This window comes from Salvelinus sp. IW2-2015, linkage group LG5, assembly GCF_002910315.2.
Source record: "Salvelinus sp. IW2-2015 linkage group LG5, ASM291031v2, whole genome shotgun sequence".
NCBI lineage: Eukaryota > Metazoa > Chordata > Actinopteri > Salmoniformes > Salmonidae > Salvelinus > Salvelinus sp. IW2-2015.
The window spans coordinates 25586722-25614256 of NC_036844.1; the positions used below are offsets into that span (position 1 = coordinate 25586722).

A 27535-nucleotide genomic window follows, 5' to 3' on the forward strand; every position below is an offset into this window, starting at 1 on the left:
ACCAGCCAATCAGAGACAAGTGCGCATTGCGATCTCTTGTAAAAAAAGAAAGAAAGGATTTAAAGGGGCAACACAGTCTGTAGGTGACAGACGTTGGTTACTCTTCTTCAGGACCTTGGACAGCTCCCCTCATTAAATGACATTTTCAAGGTTTGGAGTCACTGGTGCATAGGTTAATTGTTCTAACCTGGAGATCCCTTCATAATTAGAGGGGATTGGAGTTTTATTAACCACGTAGTCTACTGTATATTGAGCTCTATAATTATTTAAATAGTATATCTCAACCAGAACATGCAGGATTCTAATTCAGGATTTAAAAATATTAGGCCTAGTTTGAGAGAAAGATTTTGGATGTTTAAAATATACTTTGTAGTTACAGCGGCACCCGAGACTTGTGGATGATTATGTTCAGGTTTTGCTTTATGGCTCCCCAGATGCTCAATATGGAGCACTTACCTATATTTCCTCATGGGTGACATAACTCCTCCACTCCATTAATAACACCGCCACCAGCGATCACATCAGTCTGAGGTTTCAGACGGCTACCCGCAGTCATGCTGGATTGCAAGTCACATGGTCTCTGACCAATAATTGTAACCAAGATGAACAGGCACATACCTAGTGAATTTAATATCCACCTCCAACATCTTGAGTGGATCAATCAGCACATCCGCAACGCATAAGCTGCCTACTACCGATTGATAAAACAATAGACAATGATTTTGAGTGATACCATAGCATGTGCTCTATTCTGACCATGAACAATGTATTGTATCCTGAATAATGTAATTGTAACTCATCTGGACTAAGCAACTAGTAAACCTATCACTGTCCATGTTCAAGAGTAGGCTACATGATTAGCCCTAGTAACATACACTTGATATATTGAGAGGTTTGGTTGTTAAAACATAAACTGCTTAAAAATAATAGGCTATATTATCTCCAATATATTATCTCCAATAGAGGGTTCCTGTCGGAATCGAGTGTGCCTATCCTATCACAGGAGTGGGGCTATATTTTTTGGCTCCCAAATGTGTCCAAGTGCAGTAGATTTTTTGTAGATAATGAGAGAGACACTAACACAATTTAGCTGTTCATTAGAAAAAACACAGACATTGGCATGGGTCATTCATGGTGACATTTTTTTTGTTCCTATGGTGTTGACGTTGCGTGTTTACCATCAACATCTTTATAGAGCCGTGACGTGCTTTCGACTGCGGTAGTCAGTGCGGCAGCCAATGAGCCCATTCAAACCCACACCGCCAAAATCCTCTGGTGACTTATCTGTGTCAGTAGGCTAGGCTACATAAAATGCACACAACTTGTTTTCATGATTATTAGCTCTTACCTTCAATACCAGCCTAAAATAGTGCATGCTGATAAAGGGCATTTTAAACCAGAAGAATATTGGATGATGGAAAAACGATTTTAAGCTACATCTTTATAAGGCTTAACATTGTGTTGGTTGTTATTTCACGAATGCAATGGATATATGTGCATTTACAATGTAATCCAAGTTTAAATGTTTTATTGGCACCCACATAGACATTGTGTACACCAAACAATATATGATATAAGTTGTTTAGCACATTTGTTTTAGTGTATGGTAGGCTACCCCACTGTCATATTATAGTGAACATCAGTGTGAACATCGGTAAGAGATCCAATGTACATGTATAGCGGTAGGCTTAGTTTAGGAGCCTATGGAATAACCTTATATTTCACCCTCAATGATGTTATTCCTCATCATGAGCAGTCTCAGCAGTCTCACTTGTAAGATAGTTTTTCCTCTACTGACATGCTACTTTCCTTGGGTGAACATTCGAAAAGATGTTGCAACCTTTTCAATGACGTCAAAACAGTTGTGTTGGTTCTGTCTATCCAATCCGAGGCATCGCTTACATTCTACAGGAGCCGAAATGGGTCTAATCTTGCTCTGTAGCTGTCCTCCTTTACCCACCACAACGCCCTTCGGCGGGTGCATGGTGGTACTCGACTGCTGCTTTAAACAGCAGCACTGACATGGAAACCCCATTGCAGTTGAAGAACGATTTATTTCAAGAGCAGCAGTTCCAGCATCACTGTAAGTATCAGCACTACTGCGGACGAGAGGAACGCTTCACTAAGCAGCGCAACCAATGCTGCACCTGCAAGAACTGTACCTGTGATGCAAGAAAAAGCCTAGTTTTTCGCGGGACGTCGGCGACCACTCAAGGAACTTTAAGGACGCCATCCGTAACGTCTTCGAGACAAGGTTGTCAATTTAGCGTCTGTGAGTTCAAGCCCTCCAGTCATGGTAGTTCATCCAGACATCACCATCAGCAGTGCCACAATCGGCAGCGGGGCAGCCCGAGCAGCAGCCACAGAGACAGTAACTCGTATAACGAAATAGCCATGAGCAGCTGCAGATACAACGGCGGCGTAATGCGGCCGCTGAGCAACTTGAGCTCGTCCCGCAGAAACCTACACGAGTTTGATTCAGAGTCCCAGCCTTTACAACCAATTTCCACCGCAGATGCGTCGGACACCCTAGCATCTAAACCGGAGAACAATTCGACCACCCTGATGCCTTACGCATCGGGAGACGGAGGGGGTGGATGTAACAACAGTGGCAGTAAATCGGGTAAAAAGAAGAACCAGAACATTGGGCAAAAGCTTGGACATAGAAGGGCCTTGTTTGAGAAAAGGAAGCGCCTCAGCGACTATGCTTTGATCTTTGGGATGTTTGGGATCGTTGTTATGGTTATAGAGACTGAACTCTCATGGGGGGCATATGGAAAGGTACGTATTCAACTCAATCCCGGTACCTTGCAGTAATATCTAGGTCGGGCAAATTAATTGACTGGCATGTTGAGTGGATCAGGGAAAACAGAAAGTTTGATTTTAAAGTGCATTAAACCAGTAGTAGTATAGTCGCCTTGTTTTATTTACAAATCAAATATTTAGGCAGTGAAGACTGAAGATGTATCCCGTAAACCATGCAATCAGCTATACCTTACATGGCTGGATAGGCTCTCGATCATTTAGTCCAGGTAGGCTTACATGCTCCATTGACATAGTGACACATGGTATCACAAGCGTAAAGAGCATTTAGACAGGGTTTACTAATATAGCTTCTTTTGTTTTCTTTTTTTAAAGATTACTACTGTTTGTTGTATGATTACATGTGTTGTTGTATTACTATTGCTATTTTTCTTTTTGCAGGAGTCCTTGTATTCATTAGCTCTAAAATGCCTGATAAGCCTTTCTACAATCATTCTTCTTGGTCTGGTTATCATATACCACGCAAGGGAGATTCAGGTAACATGGTTATTTTTCACGTCATTGTCATTCACATCCCCAGACATTAACTATGGTTATAATAGTGCCATACGTGTTGTTACACATTTGCTATTTAAGTGCACAGTGCTGTCATTGCCTGTTAGTATGCGTACGAGTTTGCAGAATAATTGTATTCAAGACATTGATGTGCTCAACCGACTTAAGTTTCAAGTTTTATTGTCACATGCACAGGATACAGCAGGTATAAAACAGTACAGTTAAATGCTTAATTTGCGAGCTCTTTCCCAACAATGCACAATAAAGGTAGTAATGTAGATGGGATGAAAACATGTGAAACGTGAAAGAAAAAAAGGAAAGAAACATGAGAATACAGTTATATACAGGTCTTATATACAGGTCTTATATACAGGTCTTATATACAGGTTTAGTGCAGTGCCTTCAGTGACTTCAATGAGTGCAATTACTCTGAAATGAAGTGGATTATTTCCAGATTAAGTAGGCCTACATTTCCTCTTTAACGGGTGACATAATCTAATTATGGCATGAAATCATTTTACTGACATCTTGACCCATACCTTGAAAACTTAAGCTGTAAAGCTTTAAGACTTCTGGTGATTTAAAGTACTAAAATATAGCTCTTGAAGTATAGGATTTATAAACACCTTCATGAGGTCAGGAAAAGTGTCTTACCTTATCATAACCAAAACACTATTGCTCCATTGTTTATATTTTTCTTGTCATTGAAGACTTTATATACAAATAATGCATTTTTATTTTGCTCTTATGGAATGTCATTCCTTTCCCACTCTTAGCCATATCAATATTTTACTATGATAGTGGCTGGCACTTGCATCTCAAGATTGTGTCCTGCATCTTCCAAACCTCCAGCGGTTAACTGGTCTGGATTGTCAGCTTCATTGAATAGTTCCAGCACTTGGACAAAACTACATTTTATGACCTTGCGTCAGAGCATTGTTGAATCACTTATGAGTTTTCTTCCTGCAATTCAGCACTTATGTCTTTGTTGTAGAACCATGTTATAAAAAATATTAAATGGTGCGCCCTCAATGGTGTTCCTCATCAAGAGGTATAGTCTGTTCAGGAATCCATTATGTTTCTCCATGTGAATGAAATTGACCAGAGAAGAAATGTATTTGCCAATGCCAGGCATTTTCTTTAACCTTGCTGAGGCTGCATTGGGCGGGAGGTAGCCTAGCGGTTAAAGTGTTGGGCTAGTAACTGGTAGGTCGCGAGTTCGAATCCCACTAGGCTAATTGCCTGTATCCATTAGCCTAAATGTATATTTAAGCAATAATGCCTGAGGAGGTGTGGTATATGGCCAATATACCACGCCTAAGGGCTGTTCTTACGCATAACGCATTTACCATAAACCCCTGAGGTGCCTTATTGCTATTATAAACTGGTTACCAACTTAATTAGAGCAGTAAAATAAATATTTTGTCATACCCGTGGTATACGGTCTGATATACCACGGCTGTCAGCCAATCAGCATTCAGGGCTCGAACCAACCAGTTTATAATTAGGATTTTAAAGCCCCCAGAGGGATATCAATCATTGAAATTGCTCAACAGTAAAACATGTCTACCTTTCAAATGGCCTACTGTAAAGCTTTCTTTTCTGCATGGGATGATAGAAACATGTATTGATCATTACCATATTTTGATTCATAACAAAACCATTTACATTTCCTCAGAAATGGTTCTCTATAGTGTGAAGTGTAAACTTCCAAGATGGATGATTTCCATGGTTCTTACTTAGTTGTCAGCCCTTTGTATTTCTAGACACCAATTTGAGATTTCATGAATCAAACAATTTTCCTGACAACATCAAAGGGAAGGCAGTATTGTGAATGACTATTGTGGTTATGGAAAAGCACAAATATGCTGAGGGTTGTTTTGGCTCAGTGATATTATTTTCAAAGTAAAATGGGTTGCAATATGTTTGTTTATATTAGAAACATCAGACTGATACGTGTAGTTTACATTCAGTTATTAGATTTTCATATCCTTCAGTCTTATTCAGACTGGTATATGACTCAATATCGCTATTCTCACCTTGGCTAGTGATTCTCACTTAAATTCCATATCTACTGTTTGCAGCTATATTATTACTCAACACTATCCTTAGTCACCCAGGTTGTGGCCCCCCTCAATGGCTCTTTTATTGCTGCTTGCAGCTGTATCAGTAGTGGTAGTATTGGTATATTGCTCTAGCGCAGAGCTTGCACCCTATCCTGCTCTTTGTATGGGCTATTTTCCATCCTCAGTGAGATAGATTATGCATGCGCATCCATCTGTACTCACAGATGTCTGTCAAATATAGATGCATAGTTCAGACTGAAGAGAGGTGCCCACACTCTACACTAGCTTCTTGAAAGTCATCTACTTGTCCCAACTGTATAAGCAGGAAAGAGTTGACTTCCACACCTTTCTGGGCTGCTTTGACAGTACAGGGACACCCCTTTTGTTTTCAGTGTCTGAAATGTCCCAAGGTCAGTCAGAGGACATCTCTTGGACACAGACTGTCACAGGCAGGCTTAGGGGACCCACCTTGTACATGATGGCAAGGATTGGTGACATGGTACATTTAAAAGGATTTCTCTCCATCTTCTCAGTGTGATGTCTCAAGGTTCAGAGACCCTCCAGACTTCTCTATGCAATTAGAAGCCATCCTCTGTTTTTCTATCCACTATTTTGGATTTAAACGTCAGCAAGCATCGACAAATGTTGTAGGATATGCTATTTCAGGTAATACAATCTGTTCAAGGTATGATACAGATGTCATATGTCTTTTGGTGACAGCTAGTAATCTATAATAATTGTGTCCTTTGTTTCCTCTGGTGGCAGGCAGCCGACTAGGGTGGTGTGTGTACTTAGCTCAGCTTGGAAGCTGGGTTTGTACTCTGATTTAGATTTGTTACTGTCACTATTAAGGATTCATATTATCAAGAGAAATGCTCGAAGCATGTCGTTTGCTCTCTCTAAGATGTTTGATACTTTAAAAGGACTGTGAGGGACACTTTGAAATGTGACTTTGGTTTCTCCTTGAGTTAATGTTTATTTGCCAAGAGGCTTTTATGTAAAGGCAAATACAATGGCCATGTACAGTTTTATGTAATCACAGAAATCTACCCTTCCTTCAATTGGTTGTCATAATAATAGGTTGAGTCCCAGCTGTCGATCTGTCGTGACTAAAGTCAGCCTTGCCTAGCTTAGTGTGTGTGTCCTGTGTGTGTATTAGAGACACCATTGTGTTACTGCAGGAGATGCTATGCGTTACTCACAGTGAAATCTGTCCTCAACCTGAGACGCCAGACTGGAATCAGATAGCCATTGCTGGCTGGTGACCTCAATGCTTTCACTGAACAAACAGGCTTTCAAGGGCACAGATACAGTTGAAGTCGGAAGTTTACATACACCTTAGCCAAATACATTTAAACTCAGTTTTTCACCATTTCTGACATTTATTCCTAGTAAAAATTCCCTCTCTTAGGTCAGTTAGAATCACCACTTTATTTTAAGAATGTGAAATGTCAGAATAATAGTTGAGAGAAATATTTATTTCAGCTTTTATTTCTTTGATCACATTCCCAGTGGGTCAGAAGTTTACATACACTCAATTAGTATTTGGTAGCATTGCCTTTTAAATTGTTTAACTTGGGTCAAACGTTTTGGGTAGCCTTCCACAAGCTCCCACAAATAAGTTGGATGAATTTTGGGCCCATTCCTCCTGACAGAGCTGGTGTAACTGAATCATGTTTGTAGGCTCCTTGCTCGCACAAGCTTTTTCAGTTCTGCCAAAATTTTCTATCGGATTGAGGTCAGGGCTTTGTGATGGCCACTCCAATACCTTGACTTTGTTGTCCTTAAGCCATTTTGCCACAACTTTGGAAGTATGCTTGGGGTCATTGTCCATTTGGAAGACCCAATTTGCGACCAAGCTTTAACTTCCCGACTGATGTCTTGAGATTTGCTTCAATATATCCACATAATTTCCATCCTCATGATGCCATCTATTTTGTGAAGTGCACCAGTCCCTCCTGCAGCAAAGCACCCCCACGCATGATGCTGCCACCCCCATGCTTCACGGTTGGGATGGTGTTCTTCGGCTTGCAAGCCTCCCCCTTTTTCGCTTCAAACATAACGATGGTCATTATGGCCAAACAGTTCTATTTTTGTTTCATCAGACCAGAGGACATTCTCCAAACAAGTACGATCTTTGTCCCCATGTGCAAGTGGCAAACCGTAGTCTGCTTTGTTATGGCAGTTTTGGAGCAGTGGCTTCTTCCTTGCTAAGCGGCCTTTCAGGTTATGTCGATATAGGACTCGTTTTACTGTGGATATAGATACTTTTGCACATGTTTCCTCCAGCATCTTCACAAGGTCCTTTGCTGTTGTTCTGGGATTGATTTGCACTTTTCGCACCAAAAGTACATTCATCTCTAGGAGACAGAACGCGTCTCCTTCCTGAGCGGTTATGATGGCTGCGTGGTCCCATGGTGTTTATACTTGCGTACTATTGTTTGTACAGATGAATGTGGTACCTTCAGCATTTGAAAATTGCTCCCAAGGATGAACCAGACTTGTGGAGGTCTGCAATCTTTTTTGAGGTCTTGGCTGAGTCTTTTGTTTTTCCCATGATGTCAGCAAAGAGGCACTGAGTTTGAAGTAGGCCTTGAAATACATCCACAGGTACACCTCCAATTGCTCAAAATAATGTCAATTAGCCTATCAGAAGCTTCTAAAGCCATGACATAATTTTCTGGAATTTTCCAAGCTGTTTAAAAGCACAGTCAACATAGTGTATGTAACTTCTGACCCACCGGAATTGTGATAACAGTGAATATAAGTTAAATAATCTGTCTGTAAACAATTGTTGGAAAAATGACTTGTTTTGTCATGCCCAAAGTAGATGTCCTAACCGACTTGCCAAAACTATAGTTTGTTAACAAGAAATTTGTGGAGTGGTTGAAAAACGAGTTTTAATGACTCCAACCTAAGTGTATGTAAACTTCCGACTTCAACTGTACTCTGTCTCTCTGTCTGAACGGGTTGATCATGTTTGCTACCCCATGCACTATATATGATCAGAAACATAGATGTTATATAATTTATATGAGGAACATGTCTCCAGCTAGAGCAATCCAAACAAAGAGAGATTTACTTATGACATTCTCTTTTCATATAGTGGTGCATATTTTTGAATTTCAATTGAATGCTACACTTAGAGAAACTATGTTATCAAGTATTCACTTGATTTCAGATGTAAAGAAAATGTAACCTATAGCTTGAGATTTACTCAGCAAAGTGGCCTCTTAGTGCCTCACTTTGATATCATAAATAAACCATTGCAATCATTTCTTATTGGTCTGAACCTCTCAACCTAATTCCCTAATGAGATTGAGCGATTTGTTTGTCTCAATTACAAGATATATGTTCCTATCTCCACATTACACAGATTAAATATTGAGCTGGACTCCATTAGTTATATTGAGCATTCTGAAACCAGTAACCAACCCAGGCTGCTTGAACTCCTATAGGAGTGGCAGGTAGCCTAGCAGTTAGAGTGTTGCGTCATTAATCGAAAGGTTGCTCGTTGATTTGCCCTTGAGCAAGGCACTTAACCCTAATTGCTCCAGGGTCGCTGTTGATAATGGCTGACCCTGGCCATGACCTCACTCTCCGAGGGTGTCTTGGGGAGTTGGGATATGCAAAAAACACATTACCAATTCACACATGTGTATAATACACAGTTGTACGTGTGTGAAATTGGACAAATATAAGCACCCACCTAATTATTATTATTATACAGTATATCGGTGATTCAATGTAAGTGGTGTATATTGCTGTCCCACCCCCCAAAAAACTATTTAAAAAAACAGTTACGTTTCCAAACTTAGAACATTTATTTACACCATGATATGTTCTAGTTCTATCCAAGGCAATAACAAACATATTGTTAAATTAATATTAACACTACAAATATCACCAGGAGATGGGATTGCAACCCTCTTCACTATGGCCACATGGTGAGTAGTCGGTCTGCAAACATTTTTAGAAAATAAATGAGCAAATTGGATGAATCTTAATGTGTTTTTAAGAGGGGTCACTACCAAATATCTAATACAGTTGAAGTCGGAAGTTTACATACACCTTAGCCAAATGCATTTATACTCAGTTTTTCACAATTCCTGACATTTAGTCCTACTAAAAATTCCCTGCTTTAGGTCAGTTAGGATCACCACTTTATTTTAAGAATGTGAAATGTTAGAATAATAGTACAGAAAATGATTTATTTCAGCTTTTATTTCTTTGATCACATTCCCAGTGGGTCAGAAGTTTACATACACTCAATTAGTATTTGGTAGCATTGCCTTTAAATTGTTTAACGTGGGTCAAACGTTTTGGCTCGCCTTCCACAAGCTTCCCACAAAAAGTTGGATGAATTTTGGCCCATTCCTCCTGACAGAGCTGGTGTAACCGAGTCAGGTTTGTAGGCCTCCTTGCTCACACACGCTTTTTCAGTTCTGCCCACAAATGTTCTATAGAAAAAAAATTGAGGTCAGGGCTTTGTGATGGCCACTCCAATACCTTGACTTTGTTGTTCTTAAGCCATTTTGTCACAACTTTGGACATATGCTTGGGGTCATTGTCCATTTGGAAGACCCATTTGCGACCAAGCTTTAACTTCCCGACTGATGTCTTGAGATGTTGCTTCAATATATCCACATAATTTTCCATCCTCATGATGCCATCTAKTTTGTGAAGTGCACCAGTCCCTCCTGCAGCAAAGCACCCCCACGACATGATGCTGCCACCCCCATGCTTCACGGTTGGGATGGTGTTCTTCGGCTTGCAAGCCTCCCCCTTTTCGCTTCAAACATAACGATGGTCATTATGGCCAAACAGTTCTATTTTTGTTTCATCAGACCAGAGGACATTTCTCCAACAAGTACGATCTTTGTCCCCATGTGCAGTGGCAAACCGTAGTCTGGCTTTGTTATGGCAGTTTTGGAGCAGTGGCTTCTTCCTTGCTAAGCGGCCTTTCAGGTTATGTCGATATAGGACTCGTTTTACTGTGGATATAGATACTTTTGCACATGTTTCCTCCAGCATCTTCACAAGGTCCTTTGCTGTTGTTCTGGGATTGATTTGCACTTTTCGCACCAAAGTACATTCATCTCTAGGAGACAGAACGCGTCTCCTTCCTGAGCGGTATGATGGCTGCGTGGTCCCATGGTGTTTATACTTGCACACTATTGTTTGTACAGATGAATGTGGTACCTTCAGGCATTTGAAAATTGCTCCCAAGGATGAACCAGACTTTGGAGTCTATAATTTATGGTAGATTTATTTTGATTTTCCCATGATGTCAAGCAAAGAGGCACTGAGTTTGAAGGTAGGCCTTGAAATACATCCACAAGTACACCTCCAATTGACTCAAATGATGTCAATTAGCCTATCAGAAGCTCTAAAGCCATGACATAATTTTCTGGAATTTTCCAAGCTGTTTAAAAGCACAGTCAACATAGTGTATGTAAACTTCTGACCCACCGGAATTGTGATACAGTGAAATAATCTGTCAATAAACTGTTGTTGGAATAATTACTAGTGTCATGCACAAAGGAGATGTCCTAACCGACTTGCCAAAACTATAGTTTGTTAACAAGAAATTTGTGGAGTGGTTGAAAAACGAGTTTTAATGACTCCAACCTAAATTATGTAACTTCCGACTTCAACTGTATATCAAAGAATATGTAAAGTATGATTTTAGGACTCAAATATGTTTGCTGTGACACTGCATTCTGAAAGTATTGAGACCCCTGGACTTTTTCCACATTTTGTTACGTTACATCCTTATTCTAAAATTGATTAAGGATTTTATTTCCTCAACAATCTACACACAATACCCATTTTTTTGCAAATGTATAAAAAAAAATATAAAAAAACACATTTACATAAGTATTCAGACCCTTTACTTAGTAATTTGTTGAAGCACCTTGGCAGCGAAAACAGCCTCAAGTCTACTTGGGATGCGCTACAAGCTTGGCACACCTGTATTTGGGTAGTTTCTCCCATTCTTCTCTGCAGATCCTCTCAAGCTCTGTCAGGTTGGATGGGAGCGTCACTGCACAGCTATTTTCAGGTCTCTCCAGAGATGTTCGATCAGGTTCAAGTCTGGGCTCTGGCTGGGTCACTCAAGTACATTCATAGACTTGTCCCGAATCCACTCCAGCGTTGGCTTGGCTGTGTGCTTAGGGTCGTTGTCCTGTTGGAAGGTGAACCTTCGCCCCAGTCTGAGGTCCTGAGCGCTCGGAGCAGGTTTTCATCAAGGATCTCTCTGGACTTTGCTCTGTTCATCTTTTCCCTCAAGCCTGACTAGTCTCCCAGCCCTGCCGCTGAAAAACATCCCCACAGCATGATGCTGCCACTACCATGCTTCACCGTAGGGATGGTGCCAAGTTTCCTCCAGATGTGATGCTTGGCCAAAGCCAAAGAGTTCAATCTTGGTTTCATTGGACCAGAGAATCTTGTTTCTCATGGTCTAGAGTCCTCGTTGCCTTTTGACAAACTCCAAGCGGGCTGTCATGTGCCTTTTACTGAAGAGTGGCTTCAGTCTGGCCACTACCATAAAGGCCTGATTGGGGGAGTGCTGCAGAGATGGTCGTCCTTCTGGAAGATCCTCCCATCCCCACAAAGAAGTCTGGAGCTCTGCCAAGATGACCATCTGGTTCTTGGTCAGCTCCCTGACAAGGCCCTTCTCCCCCAATTGCTCAGTTTGGCCGGGTGGCCAGCTCTAGGAAGAGTCTTGGTGGTTCCAAACTTCTTCCATTTAATAATGATGGAGGCCACTGTGTTCTTGGGGACTTTTGGTACCCTTCCCCAGATCTGCGCCTCGACACAATCCTGTCTCAGAGCTCTATGACAATTCTTTCGACCTCATGGCTTGGTTTTTGCTCTGACATGCACTGTCAACTGTGAGACTTTATAGACAGGTGTGTGCCTTTCCGAATCATGTCCAATCAATTTAATTTACCACAGGTGGACTCCAATCAAGTTGTAGAAACATCTCAAGGATGATCATTGGAAACAGGATGCACCTCAGCTCAATTTCGAGTCTCATAGCAAAGGGTCTGAATACCTATGTAAATAAAAGTATTTCTGTTTTTAATTTTATAATTTATAAAAAACAGTTTTTGCTTTGTCATTATTAGGGATTGTGTGTAGATTGATGAGGAAATAAATAATTTAATCAATTTTAGAATAAAGCTGTAACGTAACAAAATGTAGAAAAAGTCAAGGGGTCTGAATACTTTCCGAATGCACTGTACATCTTTTCAAATTAAAGTTCACCAGCCGTATGTTAGCTATAGGGATTCTTTAATGTCCAAAATAAGACAAAATTGTCCAAAATGAAATGGTTACATCCGAAACAATTGACACCATAGAGATGATGGATTCTGTGACAGCCTCAATGAAGTGCCTGTGCTGTCTCCAATTTAAAGTTGCATGCTCTACCAACTGATCTACAGAGGACCACCATGTGTGTAGTGGACAAGTGCACACTTCAGGAAAAGGTGTAGAGTATTGAGATGCATAGCCAGCAGTGGGGCTCCAACCATCCAACAGCTCAAACATTGACATCTATTTGGCCAAAACATATTGACATCTATAATGTGCTATACTGTACTCTACTGTACCCTACTCTATGGTTTCTACTGTACTGTAGTGTGCTCTACTGTACTGTGCTTTACTGTAACCTACTGTACTGTAGTGTAGTGTGCTCCACTACATTGTGCTCTAATTTATTGTACTCGTACTGTACTGTGCTCTACTTTACTCTACTTGAGTTTCTTACAATTGAAGAAAGGGCCCATGGACTCTTTATCCAGTGGTCGTGATCTTGAGACCACTCAAGACCACATAAATTCAGTCTTTAACTTGTCATGTTCTCATGGGCCTGGATCTTGGGACCAATGTCCTGGTATAAATCTTGGCTCCTGGATATGAACTTACTCCTTGGTTTACAAACTAAAGCAAAGATTGTCTATTATATTGACAAGATATTTGAGTGACCGCTCTAACAATGTAAATATATGTCCTTAGAGATGGAACGTAGATGGGAGGAGGCAAGATCAGGTGGGACCATTCTAGCCAATAAGAGGGCAGATACACGTGTGAACAACAGGCCACAGAGATAGATAGAAGACTCATCTTTGTATCTGTGCCATTATAGCATCTGTGACAGCATGGGCAGYGCCATTGAAGCTATCTACATTTTAAAGCAGGAGTTGGAATCAAAATTATTGGTTTATATAATTCCTTTCTGTTCCTTTTTAAACCTCTGAAATATTTTTTATGCAAAACATTTAGCTCCACATTAAATTACTTCCGATAGAGCAGCTTGCTTTGGAGGGGGCAAGCTATTTACATGCATTGGACAGACGAGAGAGCAACAGAGGGTGGAGGAGGCGGCTTGGCTTGAAGCGCTGGGCATCTTATATGAATTAGGCCCACATAATTATACCTACTGAGGACCAGTTCTGTATCTTTGAACTTCAGAGCTGGCTTAACGTTGAACCAACTAGCTAGCTAAACTCAGCAAAAAATAAATAAATGTCCTCTCGCTGTCAACTGTGTTCATTTTCAGCAAACTTAACATGTGTAAATATTTGTATGAGCATAACAAGACTCAACAACTGAGACAAACTGAACAAGTTCCACAGACATGTGACTAACAGAAATKGAATAATGTGTCCCTGAACAAAGGGGGGGGGTCAAAATCAAAACTAACAGTCAGTATCTGGTGTGGCCACCAGCTGCATTAAGTACTGCAGTGCATCTCCTCCTCATGGACTGCACCAGATTTGCCAGTTATTGCTGTGAGATGTTACCCCACTCTTCCACCAAGACACCTTCAAGTTCCTGGACATTTCTGGGGGGAATGGCCATAGCCCTCACCCTCTGATCCAACAGGTCCCAGACGTGCTCAATGGGATTGAGATCCGGGCTCTTTGCTGGCCACACACACACACACACACACACACACACAGGCAAAGATTTTCAGCCGGCAGGTAGGCAGACACAAGAATACGTTTCTGCGTGACAGAGTGAGGGCTTTGCCTTGGCGCTTTGTTGCATTTTTTGTGGGACTGGAAAAAAATGCCTGGGACATAAAATAACGTTATTAACCAGTTCCCATGCTTTTAAAATAAYGGTTCTGTTCCGGAAGAGTATATATAACTTTGATTTGTGGTTCTGATTCTGTTCCTCTAAAAATGTAGTTATTTTCTGGTTTTCGGTTCTGTTCCCTAAACCGGTTCCAACCCCTATTTTAAAGTATTCCATTTTCTTATTCTTCATTGGCTGATTTCTCCCAACTCATAGGAATCCCCACCCAGTTGACTACTTTTAAATGGTGGAAACCCTCAATGGCAATGTCTATAACAAAACAAATGATTTCCATCTAGATACCCCTATATATCTCAATGATTGACACTTGATACTGAGACGCCTGTTATTTTRCCCAAATAAAGATAGGTAAAGTGTTCATTTAAACATCTAACAACATAATTCATTCGTTGCATAAGTTATTCAATGATTCAACAAGTTTCAGATTCATACAATCAACATTGAACATTTTACAGAGAACAATAGAGATTATATTTCTCTAAATTCCAATTTAAAGCTTTTGGAAATCTGGTTAAAAGCATGTTTTTACTATTTTGTTAATTTGGTATCCAAATCAAATGTCAAAAATTAATCTGTAATTAATCGGTTTATCCCTTTTATTGCAACCTCAGGTAAATATTTAAAATATGCAATACAAACAAAGTGTGTGAGTTATATACTGTATACAGTATGTCTACCTGACATACTGTATGTTGGAAGACGTGTACTGAAGGTTTGGGAGAAATAGGATACAAATGTGCATTGTATTCCGACCCCCAAATTACACCACTTCTATAGGAAAGAAGACCGACTGAGGAATGGGATGACCTCAGGGCCTCCTTAATGGTGTCGTCTGGGCAAAAATGTCAGCACAGTGGCACAGGCTCACCTTGGCCGGCACGGGTGAAACTTCCCCATGATGAGCAGAGGAATGCTCCCTTAATGATTAAACACTATTTGTATCCATCAGATGACAAGTCATCCGTCTGAGAGCAGCCACTGGACCGTGGCAGGAGGCTATATTTAAAGAGCGATTGGCCTTGGTTAGAATCGGTCACTCTGGCTCTCTGTTTCCAACCACCATTGTACATTGCATGGGCTCGGCTTGTAGGACACCATGTGTAGCGACACCGCTCTTTCTCTCTGTTATACAATGTGTGTGTGTGTGTGTGTGTGTGTGTGTGTGCGCGTGCATGTGTGCTTTGTTGCCCTCTCCTATAAATATAATTTTCTAATGTGCTTTTGTGTGTGTGGTCCACTGGTCCATGTGGGTGAAATGACTCTTAGCCCTGCAGGATTTGAGCTGAGTGACCTGAGTTTGTTTGGCTCATCAACGGGGCTTTTCTATTCCTCTGGCCCTTCTCTGGTATGCTCTTTATTAGGCCATGGATCATAGGACGGACTATTGTTGTAGCATTGAGGGTCTTATAAGCTTCGTAAGCCATAAACCCCTTCAATCTAGTTTATTCTAGCAGGATATAACCTGGACAAGTTATCAATTATATGCATATGATATACTGTAGAAAGAGACATGAATGCTGTCCCTTATGCCACATACATAATTCCAGGTTATCAGCTGCAGATGTAAGTTATACACCACCCCCCTCTCATAACTAGTGCTTCTGCTACTGGCATGGAATATTTAATGCTGAGAGGTAAAGAGCTCGAGTATTGTATTTCAGGTCCTCCATTACCATAATTGCTTTTACCAACCAAGTAGGCTTTCCTTATGTAACCGAGTTTTAAATGTTTAATTACATTGTTTTAAAGCAACAAACTTTCAAAACACTTTTGTCACATGAAGTTGTTGCCATTATTATTTATTAAAATGAGAGCTTTTTGTGCTGTGTGCAGACGATATTGTGTTTGAGCTGTTTTGATGGCTTAGGTCTGTGAGTAAGATAGCGTCTGTCACAACACATTGAAGTAACAGCTTGCGTTTCCATGTCTAAATTACATTCACTTGGAACGGCTTAACAAGCAGGGCTATACCAACAGAGAACCTGGTTAGTGTTACAGCGTCTCTCAGCCTCAGAGTCTGACAGATGTCAGTGCTCTCAAGGAGCTAGATGTTGTTACGTATGGGCAAAAGGTTCTTTAGTTGTGTGCTTTAAAATGATCTTTGTGGGGGAACCTTTAAATGTGTTGCTTTGATGAATGAATTGGGTAGAGATGTTGCGTGGGAGTGTTTTGTACACGTAACTGCTTGGAATTTCCTGTAGCTGTCTGTGGGAAGCGTTTGGCCTGCAGGTTAGCTTTAATGAGAGTGTGAAATTTGCCCGGATGTTCAAGTGTTCTTTGTGTGGCAATGTGGTGTAGGTGGCTGTAGTGTCAGTGTGCCTGTGGGATTGGAGGGCTGTAGTATGTGCAGTGCACGCGGGTGTGTGTGTGTCTGGTGTGGGTGGCACTATAACGCAAATTCCTGGAGGTGTACATTTGTTATTTTCAGGGTGTCCTTGAGCTAAAGATGTGGAATAAAAGCTTTCTTTGGCAGTGGAATATATATATATATATAGATAGTTGAATGATTCAAGATTCAAGATTTTGTCATGTATTATTATCTCTAAATACATCTCATTGATCCCATTTACGCATCCAGGAATGGGACAGCACTTCTTTCCACCATCAAGGATCCCGGAGTTATACTAAATGGGGGTTAATTGGCAGGATGTCAAGTCATAATGTGCGACTTCACTTATTTATCTCCCAATTTTTTGTGTTCATCAGGAAATCTGAATTATTAAACATTCTGATGTTTTTGACTGATCTGCTAACACATTTGGCTGATATGTTATGGATTTCATACTTCTTCTTTTTTTGTTTGATATTAATTCATCCTGAATTTAAAATGTTCTTTAATTCTTATTTAGTGGTTCAGATCACTAATGTGTTGCATAGAGAGGAGCCATGGGAAGCACATACTTTACAGGACCAATTACAGATACTCAAACAGAACCAGGAAGAAAACGATGTTTGAAAAGTCAGAAGAAAGATCAAAAACATATTTGCATAATCTTATTCCCCACACACCGGAGGGCCAGATGTCTCTAGACGCAGCACCATTCATTTAATCACAAAGCATCATATGATGGCTTCAGTTAAAATGTGGTTTGTCATTTGTTGTATTTTCCTTTATATTGAATGGCATATAGGCACGATGGATATACCCTAGTGAAAGAAAGCTCTCTGAAATTTGCTGACGGCAACGTTTTGTGAAATATCTCCTGCCAGTTGTGACGGCCCCATACACAACCCAAAGATCGAGGTGATTGAGTACAGGGAGGGAGCGGCTGAGTGTATATTTTGGACTATCGGCATTGCGTGTCAGAGAGGGGGATAATTTGACAACTGTAGAGAGGAACATTAGAGAGGCTCGATTGCATTTAGTCCATCTGCAGAGAAGTATTTAAAAGGATGAGGGGCAGAAGGGAACGCCATACCTAGAGACGGAGGGTAGTAGTAGTTTATCTAGATCACAAACACAGTCAGAGATCACTCTGACTGAATGGCACCGAGGAGTAGGTGGATCTGTTGGTATGGGGCAATAAGGTCATTAGTTCAGGGTAGATGGAAGCATTGAATCGTGGGACTGTTTAAAAATATATTTWTTTATTTATTTAACTAGGCACGTCAGTTAAGAACAAATTCATATTTACAATGACGGCCTACCAAAAGGCCTGCGGGGATGGGTGCTGGGATTAAAAATATAGGACAAAACACACATCATGGCAAGAGAGACAACACAACACTACATAAAGAGAGACCTAACACAACAACATAGCATGGCAGCAACACATGACAATAAAGCATGGTAGCAACACCACATGACAACAACATGGTAGCAACACAACATGGCAGCAGCACAACATGGTAGCAGCACAAAACATGGTACAAACATTACTGGGCACAGACAACAGCACAAAGGCAAGAAGGTAGAGATAACAATACATCACCCGAAGCAGCCACAACTGTCAGTAAGAGTGTCCATGATTAAGTCTTTGAATGAAGAGATGGAGATAAAACTGTCCAGTTTAAGTGTTTTTTGCAACTCGTTCCAGTCGCTAGCTGCAGCGAACTGAAAAGAGAATCGACCCAGGGATGTGTGTACTTTGGGGACCTTTAACAGAATGTGACTGGCAGAACGGGTGTTGTATGTGGGGGATGAGGCCTGCAGTAGGTATCTCAGATAGGGGGGAGTGAGGCCTAAGAGGGTTTTATAAATAAGCATCAACTAGTGGGTCTTGTGACGGGTATACAGAGATGACCAGTTTACATAGGAGTATAGAGTGCAGTGATGTGTCCTATAAGGAGCATTGGTGGCAAATCTGATGGCCGAATGGTAAAGAACCTCTAGCCGCTCCAGACACCCTTACCTGCCGATCTATAAATTACGTCTCCGTACTCTAGCATGGTGGAGAGCTTTAGATTGGAGTGAGAGAGATGAAGGGTGTGTCAGAGGAGAAAAGTGGGAAAGGATGAGATGGATAGGGGGTACAGCATGCATGAGTGAGTGTGTAAGAGTTGGAATAGAGGAGAATCATTAAAGGTGTTGAAATCCGTCCACATCAAAGCTCCCAGTAGAGTGGCCTATCTTCTGCTCTGTGGCCAGGCAATACGAGACCTATACTAATGTGGGAGGTGGCAGATGTTCTCATCAGTCTAATGCATTGGAATCGGAAATGATAGCCACATGCAGGAGGTCCCATTGACTTGTATGACAGATGTTGTGAAGAGTGTAGCGAACGCTGACAGTTAATAATTGGAATCACTGAATGCCAATCAGCCATGACAGAAACTTGAGTTATTGAATTTCCATTGACTGAGTGTGGTAGTAAAGTTTATGGTTTTGATCAATTTAGTCTGATGCCACCATGATTAAAATGCAAGGCTGCATCTAACCAGAGCTTGTTCAGTAACCTCTGTCAGCTTCCCTCTCCCCCTCCATCCATGTTGTTATTCAGTTATTCATGGTGGACAATGCAGCAGATGACTGGAGGATAGCCATGACCTACGAGCGGATCTTCTTCATCTGCCTGGAGATCCTGGTGTGCGCCATCCACCCCATCCCAGGGAACTACACCTTCACCTGGACAGCGCGCCTGGCCTTCTCCTACACCCCGTCCAAGACGGACGCAGACGTGGACATCATCCTGTCCATTCCCATGTTCTTACGGCTGTATCTCATCGCCCGAGTCATGCTGCTCCACAGCAAGCTCTTCACAGACGCCTCGTCCCGCAGCATCGGGGCGCTTAACAAGATCAACTTCAACACACGCTTCGTCATGAAGACCCTGATGACCATCTGCCCTGGCACCGTGTTGCTGGTCTTTACCATCTCGTTGTGGATCATCGCTGCGTGGACCGTGAGGGCCTGTGAGAGGTCTGGACCTGCTGCCCTATCACAGTCACGCTATGCTGCACAAAACACTGCATGAACCATAAATAAGGCTTCATGGTTTGCTGGGGAAACAGGCGTTAACTCGTTATGCGTCATACTTTAGGCTTCCATCCAGATGTAGTGCTCCCTCACACATTCCCAGCAATACCACCATTTTGCATTTAATTCTGATTCTCTGCATGGAAATGTCAAGGGATAGACAATCATGGCCCATAGTTTACATCTTGTTAGAAGATATGACAATCTGTTTACACCTTATTTATATTGCACATGAATTAGGCACAGATGTTTCCATAATGTATAAGACGTTTAAGTATTTGGCAAGCTGACTCCAGTCTGACACTTATCTGGAACCTTCCATTCCAGATACCATGACAACATGGACATAACCAGCAACTTTCTAGGAGCCATGTGGTTGATATCAATCACTTTTCTAACCATTGGATATGGGGATATGGTACCCAACACTTACTGTGGAAAAGGAGTCTGTCTCCTCACTGGTATTATGGTGAGCCCTACTGCAGAAATGATATTACATTCTCATGCCACAGCTGTGCTCTGTTTTGCAGTGCTGCTTATGAGGTTTTATCTTTAAATCCAGCCCTTATGTGTCTTATGACTTTTTTTAAACCTGCCAATATTTATTTTTTAAATCTCTGGTGGGGTGGCAGTGTGGATACATTCATATTCAGAGGATATCAGAAGTCAGAATCTGTGATTTCCTTTTTGTTTATAGCATAATTTCCTATTATTCCAATAAGGTAAATTGAACTGACTAAATACAGGCAACCTGTAACAGTCTGTTTGTTGTTCCTCCCAGGGAGCCGGCTGCACAGCCTTGGTAGTGGCTGTGGTTGCAAAGAAACTGGAGTTAACCAAAGCTGAAAAACATGTTCATAATTTTATGATGGACACCCAGCTGACAAAAAGAGTAAGTAAATACTTCACTTGCATATCGTTTTAAGTGTAAACATTTGAAAGAATAATCTCAGCTCCCCCGTTTCTCCGTTGTGTTCTATTTCAGGAAGACCAAGCATGGTTGAAAATGAGTACAGTATGTTTTCGATTACATGAGTAGTATTTTGTTTACCGTGAGCAGTGTTTCTAACCCTACTCTTTGTGTGCCAGGTGAAAAACACAGCTGCAAATGTACTGAGGGAGACCTGGCTCATCTACAAGAACACCAAACTCGTGAGGAAGATGGACCATGCCAGAGTCAGGAAGCACCAGAGGAAATTCCTCCAAGCCATTCATCAGTAGGTACCCTGCCTGAAACGCTGCTGGCAGTGTGGTAAATACTTATTACACACTGGTATCTGCAGTCCCACACTTTGTCCTACATACAGTATCATAGATACTAATACGAACCTGAGATCTGAATTGTTTGACACCTGTAGCCCAAATCTGTATTTACAATGTGGAATGTTGACCTTTTTTCTTTTGTTGTTTCTCATTTCACCCCATTGTTTTGTAATATTGATAAGTTGGAATGGAGTCGGGAAGTATTTAGTCCCAAAACATGTCAGTAGTGCCCTAACAGCTCTTGAGAAGGAATTAATTATAGTAGCAGTCATGCTAGCTATATTAGTATTCACAAGAATGTCTAGAAACCARCCCTCATAGGTCAATTATTTAACATCAAAGTTGACTTGGTAGCAAGAGAATTCTGATACTAACTGTTAAATTCTATGTTATAATATAATGGTGTCAGTGGTGTTACTAGCTCAAATGTGGTAGGAATAGTAGTCATTCAATCTTTTTATTGAAAGAAATGTACTTATTAGATCAGAAGAATGTAAAAGGACTGGGAGCTCTCTCTCAATTGCAGATAACTTATCTGCATTTAATTACTGCTTGTGCAATCCAGTATCTTCAAAACAACTCTATACCATTTTAACCACAACCTAAACTAAACTCTTGGGGACCATTTTCATTCTCCTGCCTTCTCAGTGATGACAGGAAAACTTCTCTCTGCCCACACCCTATCTCATCCCGCATCACCATGATGTAAGGGCCTGCCAGTTCTATTGCATGTCAACATGACTGTTGTGTATCTAAGATCGGAGTCAGATGTCATGCTGACCTCTGGGCCTACACATCCGTGTGGTTCCTTTAGTCCTGTATGATCAGTCAGTTACTTGTCAGGGAGTCTCTTAGACAGTCTCTGCTCTCTATCTCCAAAACCCTATTGATGTTAATGTTCTTCACTTTTTATAAACCTAAGCCTACTTTTACCACTATTTCCCACCTTTTAACTAAGCGACTGACTATCATATGAAACTCAATGAGATATTTATTCTTTTTGAGATCAGGTTTGGTTGAAATTATTATTATGATTAGGGTCAGATTATATTCATATGCTCTAGTGAAACTGTTCTTTGTTTTGATATATTTTTCTGTGTTGTATGTTTTATCTGTGTTAACTGAACTGTGTGGTCTCCTGTGTGCAGCTTTTAATTTGCTCATGATAAAAAAAATGATATGCATCGTATACAATGAAGACATTAAAATATTTGATTCTTGAAAGGGAGTATTGGCTTCTGCAACCCCCATCCAAAATGCAGCTGTTTTATAGGCTTCTGTCATAGTTGCTCGGGCAGGGTTATTATGTCCTCAGGCTATTTGTGGTAATGACAGCATATCATGTCGACCTCCTCTTCTCTAGGACGAGCAAATAATAGGAAACCCTCAGAGTTTAGGCAGAATCTCCACAAGACCAGATTCAGCTGTAAAACGCCACTTCCACCACTTTGTTCAAGGGCATATCCATCTCCCCTTTTGTACAGGCTCAGTAAGCTGTATTAAGAGGGAGTCGGTCTTAGCAGAGAAGTTGTGGTTCAGAGAGCACCTCCTGGTGTGTGCTAAGTCAAGTGATGCCTGTGGCCTCAGCTGCAGGGTTCAGCTCCAAGTGTGGGTTGCCTGGGTGGATGTACTCACACCGTGTGTTGGGATGAGTCAGTGGCCACATACAGGGTCTGCCTGGGAGCACGCTCATCCCTCAAGTGGAGTGCTGGAGAGGGGTCAGTGACCTGTCTTGAGGCAATTGCGGTGGGAAAAGTAAGAATAGTTCCTATGCCTGAGCTGGATCAATCACCCTGTAAGATCTTCCACCAATGTAGGGGACAGATCTGAGGGGAGGAGGAGGTAACTTTGTTCTTCTGAAGTGAGGCTTTTTCAATGGTGTGATCCTGGGGAAAACCTAGGTAAATGTTAGCTAGAGAACTTGTCAGCCTGCCACGGCTGCCTGTCTGGTCATTGGTTCTCTCAGTGAGGCTGGTCTTACATACAGTACTGCATGCCTGATAAGCTTGGCCGGATGGAGGGTTAGGACAGGACCTCGGGGAGTAGCTGGCAGGGGCCGGACCAGAATAATGTGACAGGAAAATTGAAGTTTTAAACCCGATGATTCCATCTGTGATGGCCTGAGGTGAGGCATAGCTGTGAGGTGCTGCTGATGGTGATAGTGATGATGGTATGAAGTTGATGTTAGTGTTGTGATTTTTATGTGTTGTTGTTGTTATTCAAAATGTCAGCAGTGGGATTGGGGTTGCAGTACCCAGGCGTGAGAAGGAGACTGATCCTGCCATCTGGACACATTTATCTAATGTTGTAATAATTATTTTGTCTATTTTATGTTTCCTTTTTTTCCTGTTTGTGTCGACACAATGCAATAGAGCTCGAAAGTAAGTCTTCGCCTAACATGTAGCTACAGATATGGTGTGTGCATGCAAATGAGAGCTTGTCTTTTTGACTCAATGATGTGACAAAAAATGTCACTCCCTCATTTGATAAGTGAAATTCATACCACAGCTACACATTTTGATTTCCCATCGAGCAATGACTGATTAGATAATGTCACATAATGTACATTTGTCTGTAACGCTATATTTCAATTTATATAGCCAATTACAACACCGTTGTCAAGATTTTAATTTCTCTTATAGATCTTTAGCTGAACAGCATGATGATAAGGCCAAAATAAGTTAATATGATGCACTAGCCTACAGAAACTCAGCATGGTCTCTTTAGAGAAACCAAAGACCTCTTGATCAATTCTGCCCTACTTTTTATCTATCAAAGCATTACACATCTGCCAATTAAGCATCAATGCCAACCCCTTCCCTGTGCACCTAATTAATGAGAAGACACATACACTGCTAATGTCCCCATGTAACTTTCCCTTGATGAATTTCAATTATCAGTGATGGAAGGTGTTTTTCTTTCCATTGTTGCATGAATGTGATGAGAATTTGATCTTTAATCAGAAATCCACTGATTAAACTCTAATAATCTGTGCTTTCATGAACCGAAGGATGACCACTGGTGCTTGAGGAGATGAGAAGCTTGCTGTAATAACTACAGAATAGAACATATCTGTCCAGGTTAATGCTTACTCCCCCATCAATCTGCCTTAGCTACATTAACCAGGGCTAGGGGTCATCTTTCGGCTTGTGAAACCATTGTGACGCCTGTAACATTTGCATTTCCTCCATTTTTCTCTTGGATGACTGGTAGCAATAAAGACAGTGGCCATTATGACTAACAGCAGAATTCACCGATTTTAGGAAGACGCATTTGACATGCATAGCTGCACTGAGCTATCCACACTCATTAGTCTAGCGTAATGGCTCGTAACACCCTTAGTGGTGTGATGCATTTTCCTACAACTAGCATGATGCATGTACACAACCAGATGTCTTCCAATATGTTGGAGAAGATGAGAGGATTTTTTTGCAGGCACACAGATCGTCCTCTTTATAATGACATCACCCTTGCACTCTTAGAGGCAGGGAGGAAGGTTGTGGTACAGGAGGAAGAGATGGAGGCAGGGAGGAAGGTTGTGGTACAGGAGGAAGCGGGACAGGAAGCAGCATGTGTCCGTTAGCTTGGTGACTCAGTGGGGGTGTGAAACAGGGACACGACCTTAGAGGCAAAGGTCGGGGTAAGCCTCCGAGAACTCCTCCTGCTTTAGAGACTCTGTGCTGTAACTGACACAGCGTGAGACTCTCTCCTCCTCAGCACAAATCCCAGTAGTAAGACAGGCAGGGCAGAGCAGAGTCAGGCAGCAGAACGGCCTGCACATTACACTGAAGACTAATTAGCATCAGTCTTCCTACAGCGAGGTAAACAGGTCAAGACAAAGATAGCAACCGCAAAAAAATATATGGTGCAGCACAGTTGATATTGCCTTAAAGGGGCCATCTGTGATTGCTACATCCATTTTTTAAACTTTTAAATGAATTAAATATTCCCATTGATTCTTGAAGAACATCARCTAATCCCATGAGGCATTGATAAGTTAACTGTCGTACCCCATTAGAACCCAAAATATAAGCTTGTTTTACTACAGATTTGCTCCATGTCATTTCAGCAAGCCATGATACCCACCATCTCAGATTGTTCTTGAAATCGTTTCTGTAGTTAGAAACAGGTAAGATTAGCATTCCTGAAACATTATCTTGTTGAAATGTAATTTGATTGCAGAGCAATTAAGCAAATTGATTGCACCCAAATTGGCAATTTAAATGTATAGGATTCAGAGTGGCGAAGCGGTCTAAGGCACTGCATCGAATCCAGGCTGTATCACATCCGGACGTGATTGGGAGTGCCATAAGGCGGTGCACAATTGGCCCAGCTTCCTCCAGGTTTGGCCGGAGTAGGCCGTCATTGTAAATAAGAATTTGTTCTTAACTGACTTGCCTTGTTAAATAAAAAATATATAATTTTCAATAATAATAGTACGCAACATCCGATTTGGACCTAACTTCTACTGATGAGTAAGACATGAGGAATCCCCCCAAAATGCCAAAAGCCACCCATTGACACCCCACACCCCATGCCAATCCCACTCCAATGACCAGTGTACCGTATCAGTTTTCTATGATTGACAAGTAGTATCACGCTGCAGCATGGAGTATTGCTTCTCCATAATATGTAATGTATTCATTGTGAATCTGGTCATGTTTTTCTCCTCTGTTCAGAGGAATTAGTTATTAAAGTCACTTGCATCATTTCACATAAAGTAGTATGAAAGTATAGGGATTTGACCACTAGATGCTGTGGTTCCTGCTATCCCGCCACACCCTTTTATTCACTTTGCTGGTCTCTTGTGTTTATTAAATACTGTATATCAAAACATTTCYTTTGCAACTTTGGGTAGAAAACCAATAGATTTGGCTTATGATGAAAATACATTGCAGTCATCATCACAATTCAAGCCAGTCCTCCATGAAAACAATTCAGTTTATCCTTCTTTTACGCTTAATCTGTGTCCAGGAAATGGCCCCTTTGTATGTGGTTTATTCCCTTTGAAAAAATTCTGGATTCGTTACTGTTAGACCATTCCTTGTGAACAAGCAAACCATTAGGCTACAGCATTTCTGATGGCTTCAATGTTATGGTCTCTAATGGTCTTCATGGGTAACAGTCCCAAACACACACTGTATAGTGTTTTGCAATGGTAATAGTATTGGGTTAAATGGCAATGCCACTAATCACAATACATATAGAGCTGTTTCCTGATAACTGTATTGATAAACATAAGACTGCCATGCAATGTATTATTTTATTAGGATTGTCACAACATGTTAGTCACTAGCCCATTTCTCCATCAAGGTTCTGGGCTTGTTGGAAAAGTCTTCATATGAGAATTGCACCATACAGATAGCCCTCTCAGATAGATGCCACTTGTTGGACTATTCAAGGAGAGTTGGGTTGAAGCATTAGGTTGCTAAAAGAAGGGCAAACTGAATTGCTTTTTTGGAGGGCTGGCTTGAATTGTGAGGTTGACCAGACAATTTATTTTCATAATGAGCCAAATATATAGGTTATCTACCCAAAGTTGCAAAGGAAATGTGATCTATTTAATAAACACAAGAGACCAGCAAAATTGATGTGTGGTGGTATAACAGGAACAGCGGAATCTAGTGGTCAAAGCCTAGTACTTTCCTATTACGTTATGGTAAATAATGCAAGCAACTTCAATTACTAATTTCTCTGAAAAGGGGACAAAAACATAACCAGTGAATACATTACATAGTATGGAAAAGTAATACTCCAAGCCACAGCTTCATGCTACTTGTCAAACATAGAGAACTGATACTGTATACTGGTTGTTGGTGTGGGATTGGCATGATTTCTTTTTTTTGGGGGGGGGGGGGGATTCCTTGTGTCTTACTCATTGGTAGGAAGAAGTTTGGTCCAAATGTTGGGTACTATAGTTATTGAATGGCCAATTTGGATGCAAACAATTAGCTTATTTAAGAGATGAAATTATATTTCAACAAGACTGTCAGGAATGCTAATCGTATCTGTTATTAACTACAGAAATGATTTCAGAACAATCTGAGTTGGTGGAAGTGGAAATCCTCTTTCTTGTGCTTTGAGGTAGAACGACCCAACATTGTTTTCAAACAATGTAATTGTAAGCCAACACTGTATAGCCTCAAAACTATAATTTTGATATCATGGATGGTCAGTCCTTGAATCCATAGCGCTGTCTATGAATTTGAGTGGTTACATTTCTCCAACCCCATCCCTCAGCTTTTTAAACAGTGGAGGGGTCACACTTTGTTATTGTTTGAACAGCAGATTCTTCCTTTAAAGAATTCAAAGGGGTATTGAAAAGCTTAGCATAGCTGTTTTCCCCCTGATGAATAGCAAA

At 41.1% G+C, this 27535-nt stretch overlaps 1 protein-coding gene across 2 annotated transcripts in view; it reads left to right on the forward strand.

The window, feature by feature from the left end:
- Positions 1-1748: 1748 nt before the first annotated feature.
- The window catches only part of LOC111964104 (small conductance calcium-activated potassium channel protein 2), a 33000-nt gene continuing 7213 nt past the window's right edge, over positions 1749-27535 (forward strand). The window contains exons 1-7 of one of the 2 annotated variants that reach the window (XM_070443625.1): positions 1751-2781; positions 3205-3300; positions 19436-19854; positions 20239-20380; positions 20693-20803; positions 21001-21128; positions 23547-23555. In XM_070443625.1, coding sequence (XP_070299726.1) covers positions 2023-2781; positions 3205-3300; positions 19436-19854; positions 20239-20380; positions 20693-20803; positions 21001-21128; positions 23547-23555 — 1664 coding nt within the window. In that variant the 5' untranslated portion in view covers positions 1751-2022. Of the gene's footprint in view, positions 2782-3204; positions 3301-19435; positions 19855-20238; positions 20381-20692; positions 20804-21000; positions 21129-23546; positions 23556-27535 lie in introns of both variants that reach the window. The other variant, XM_023987830.2, reaches the window with a different exon arrangement.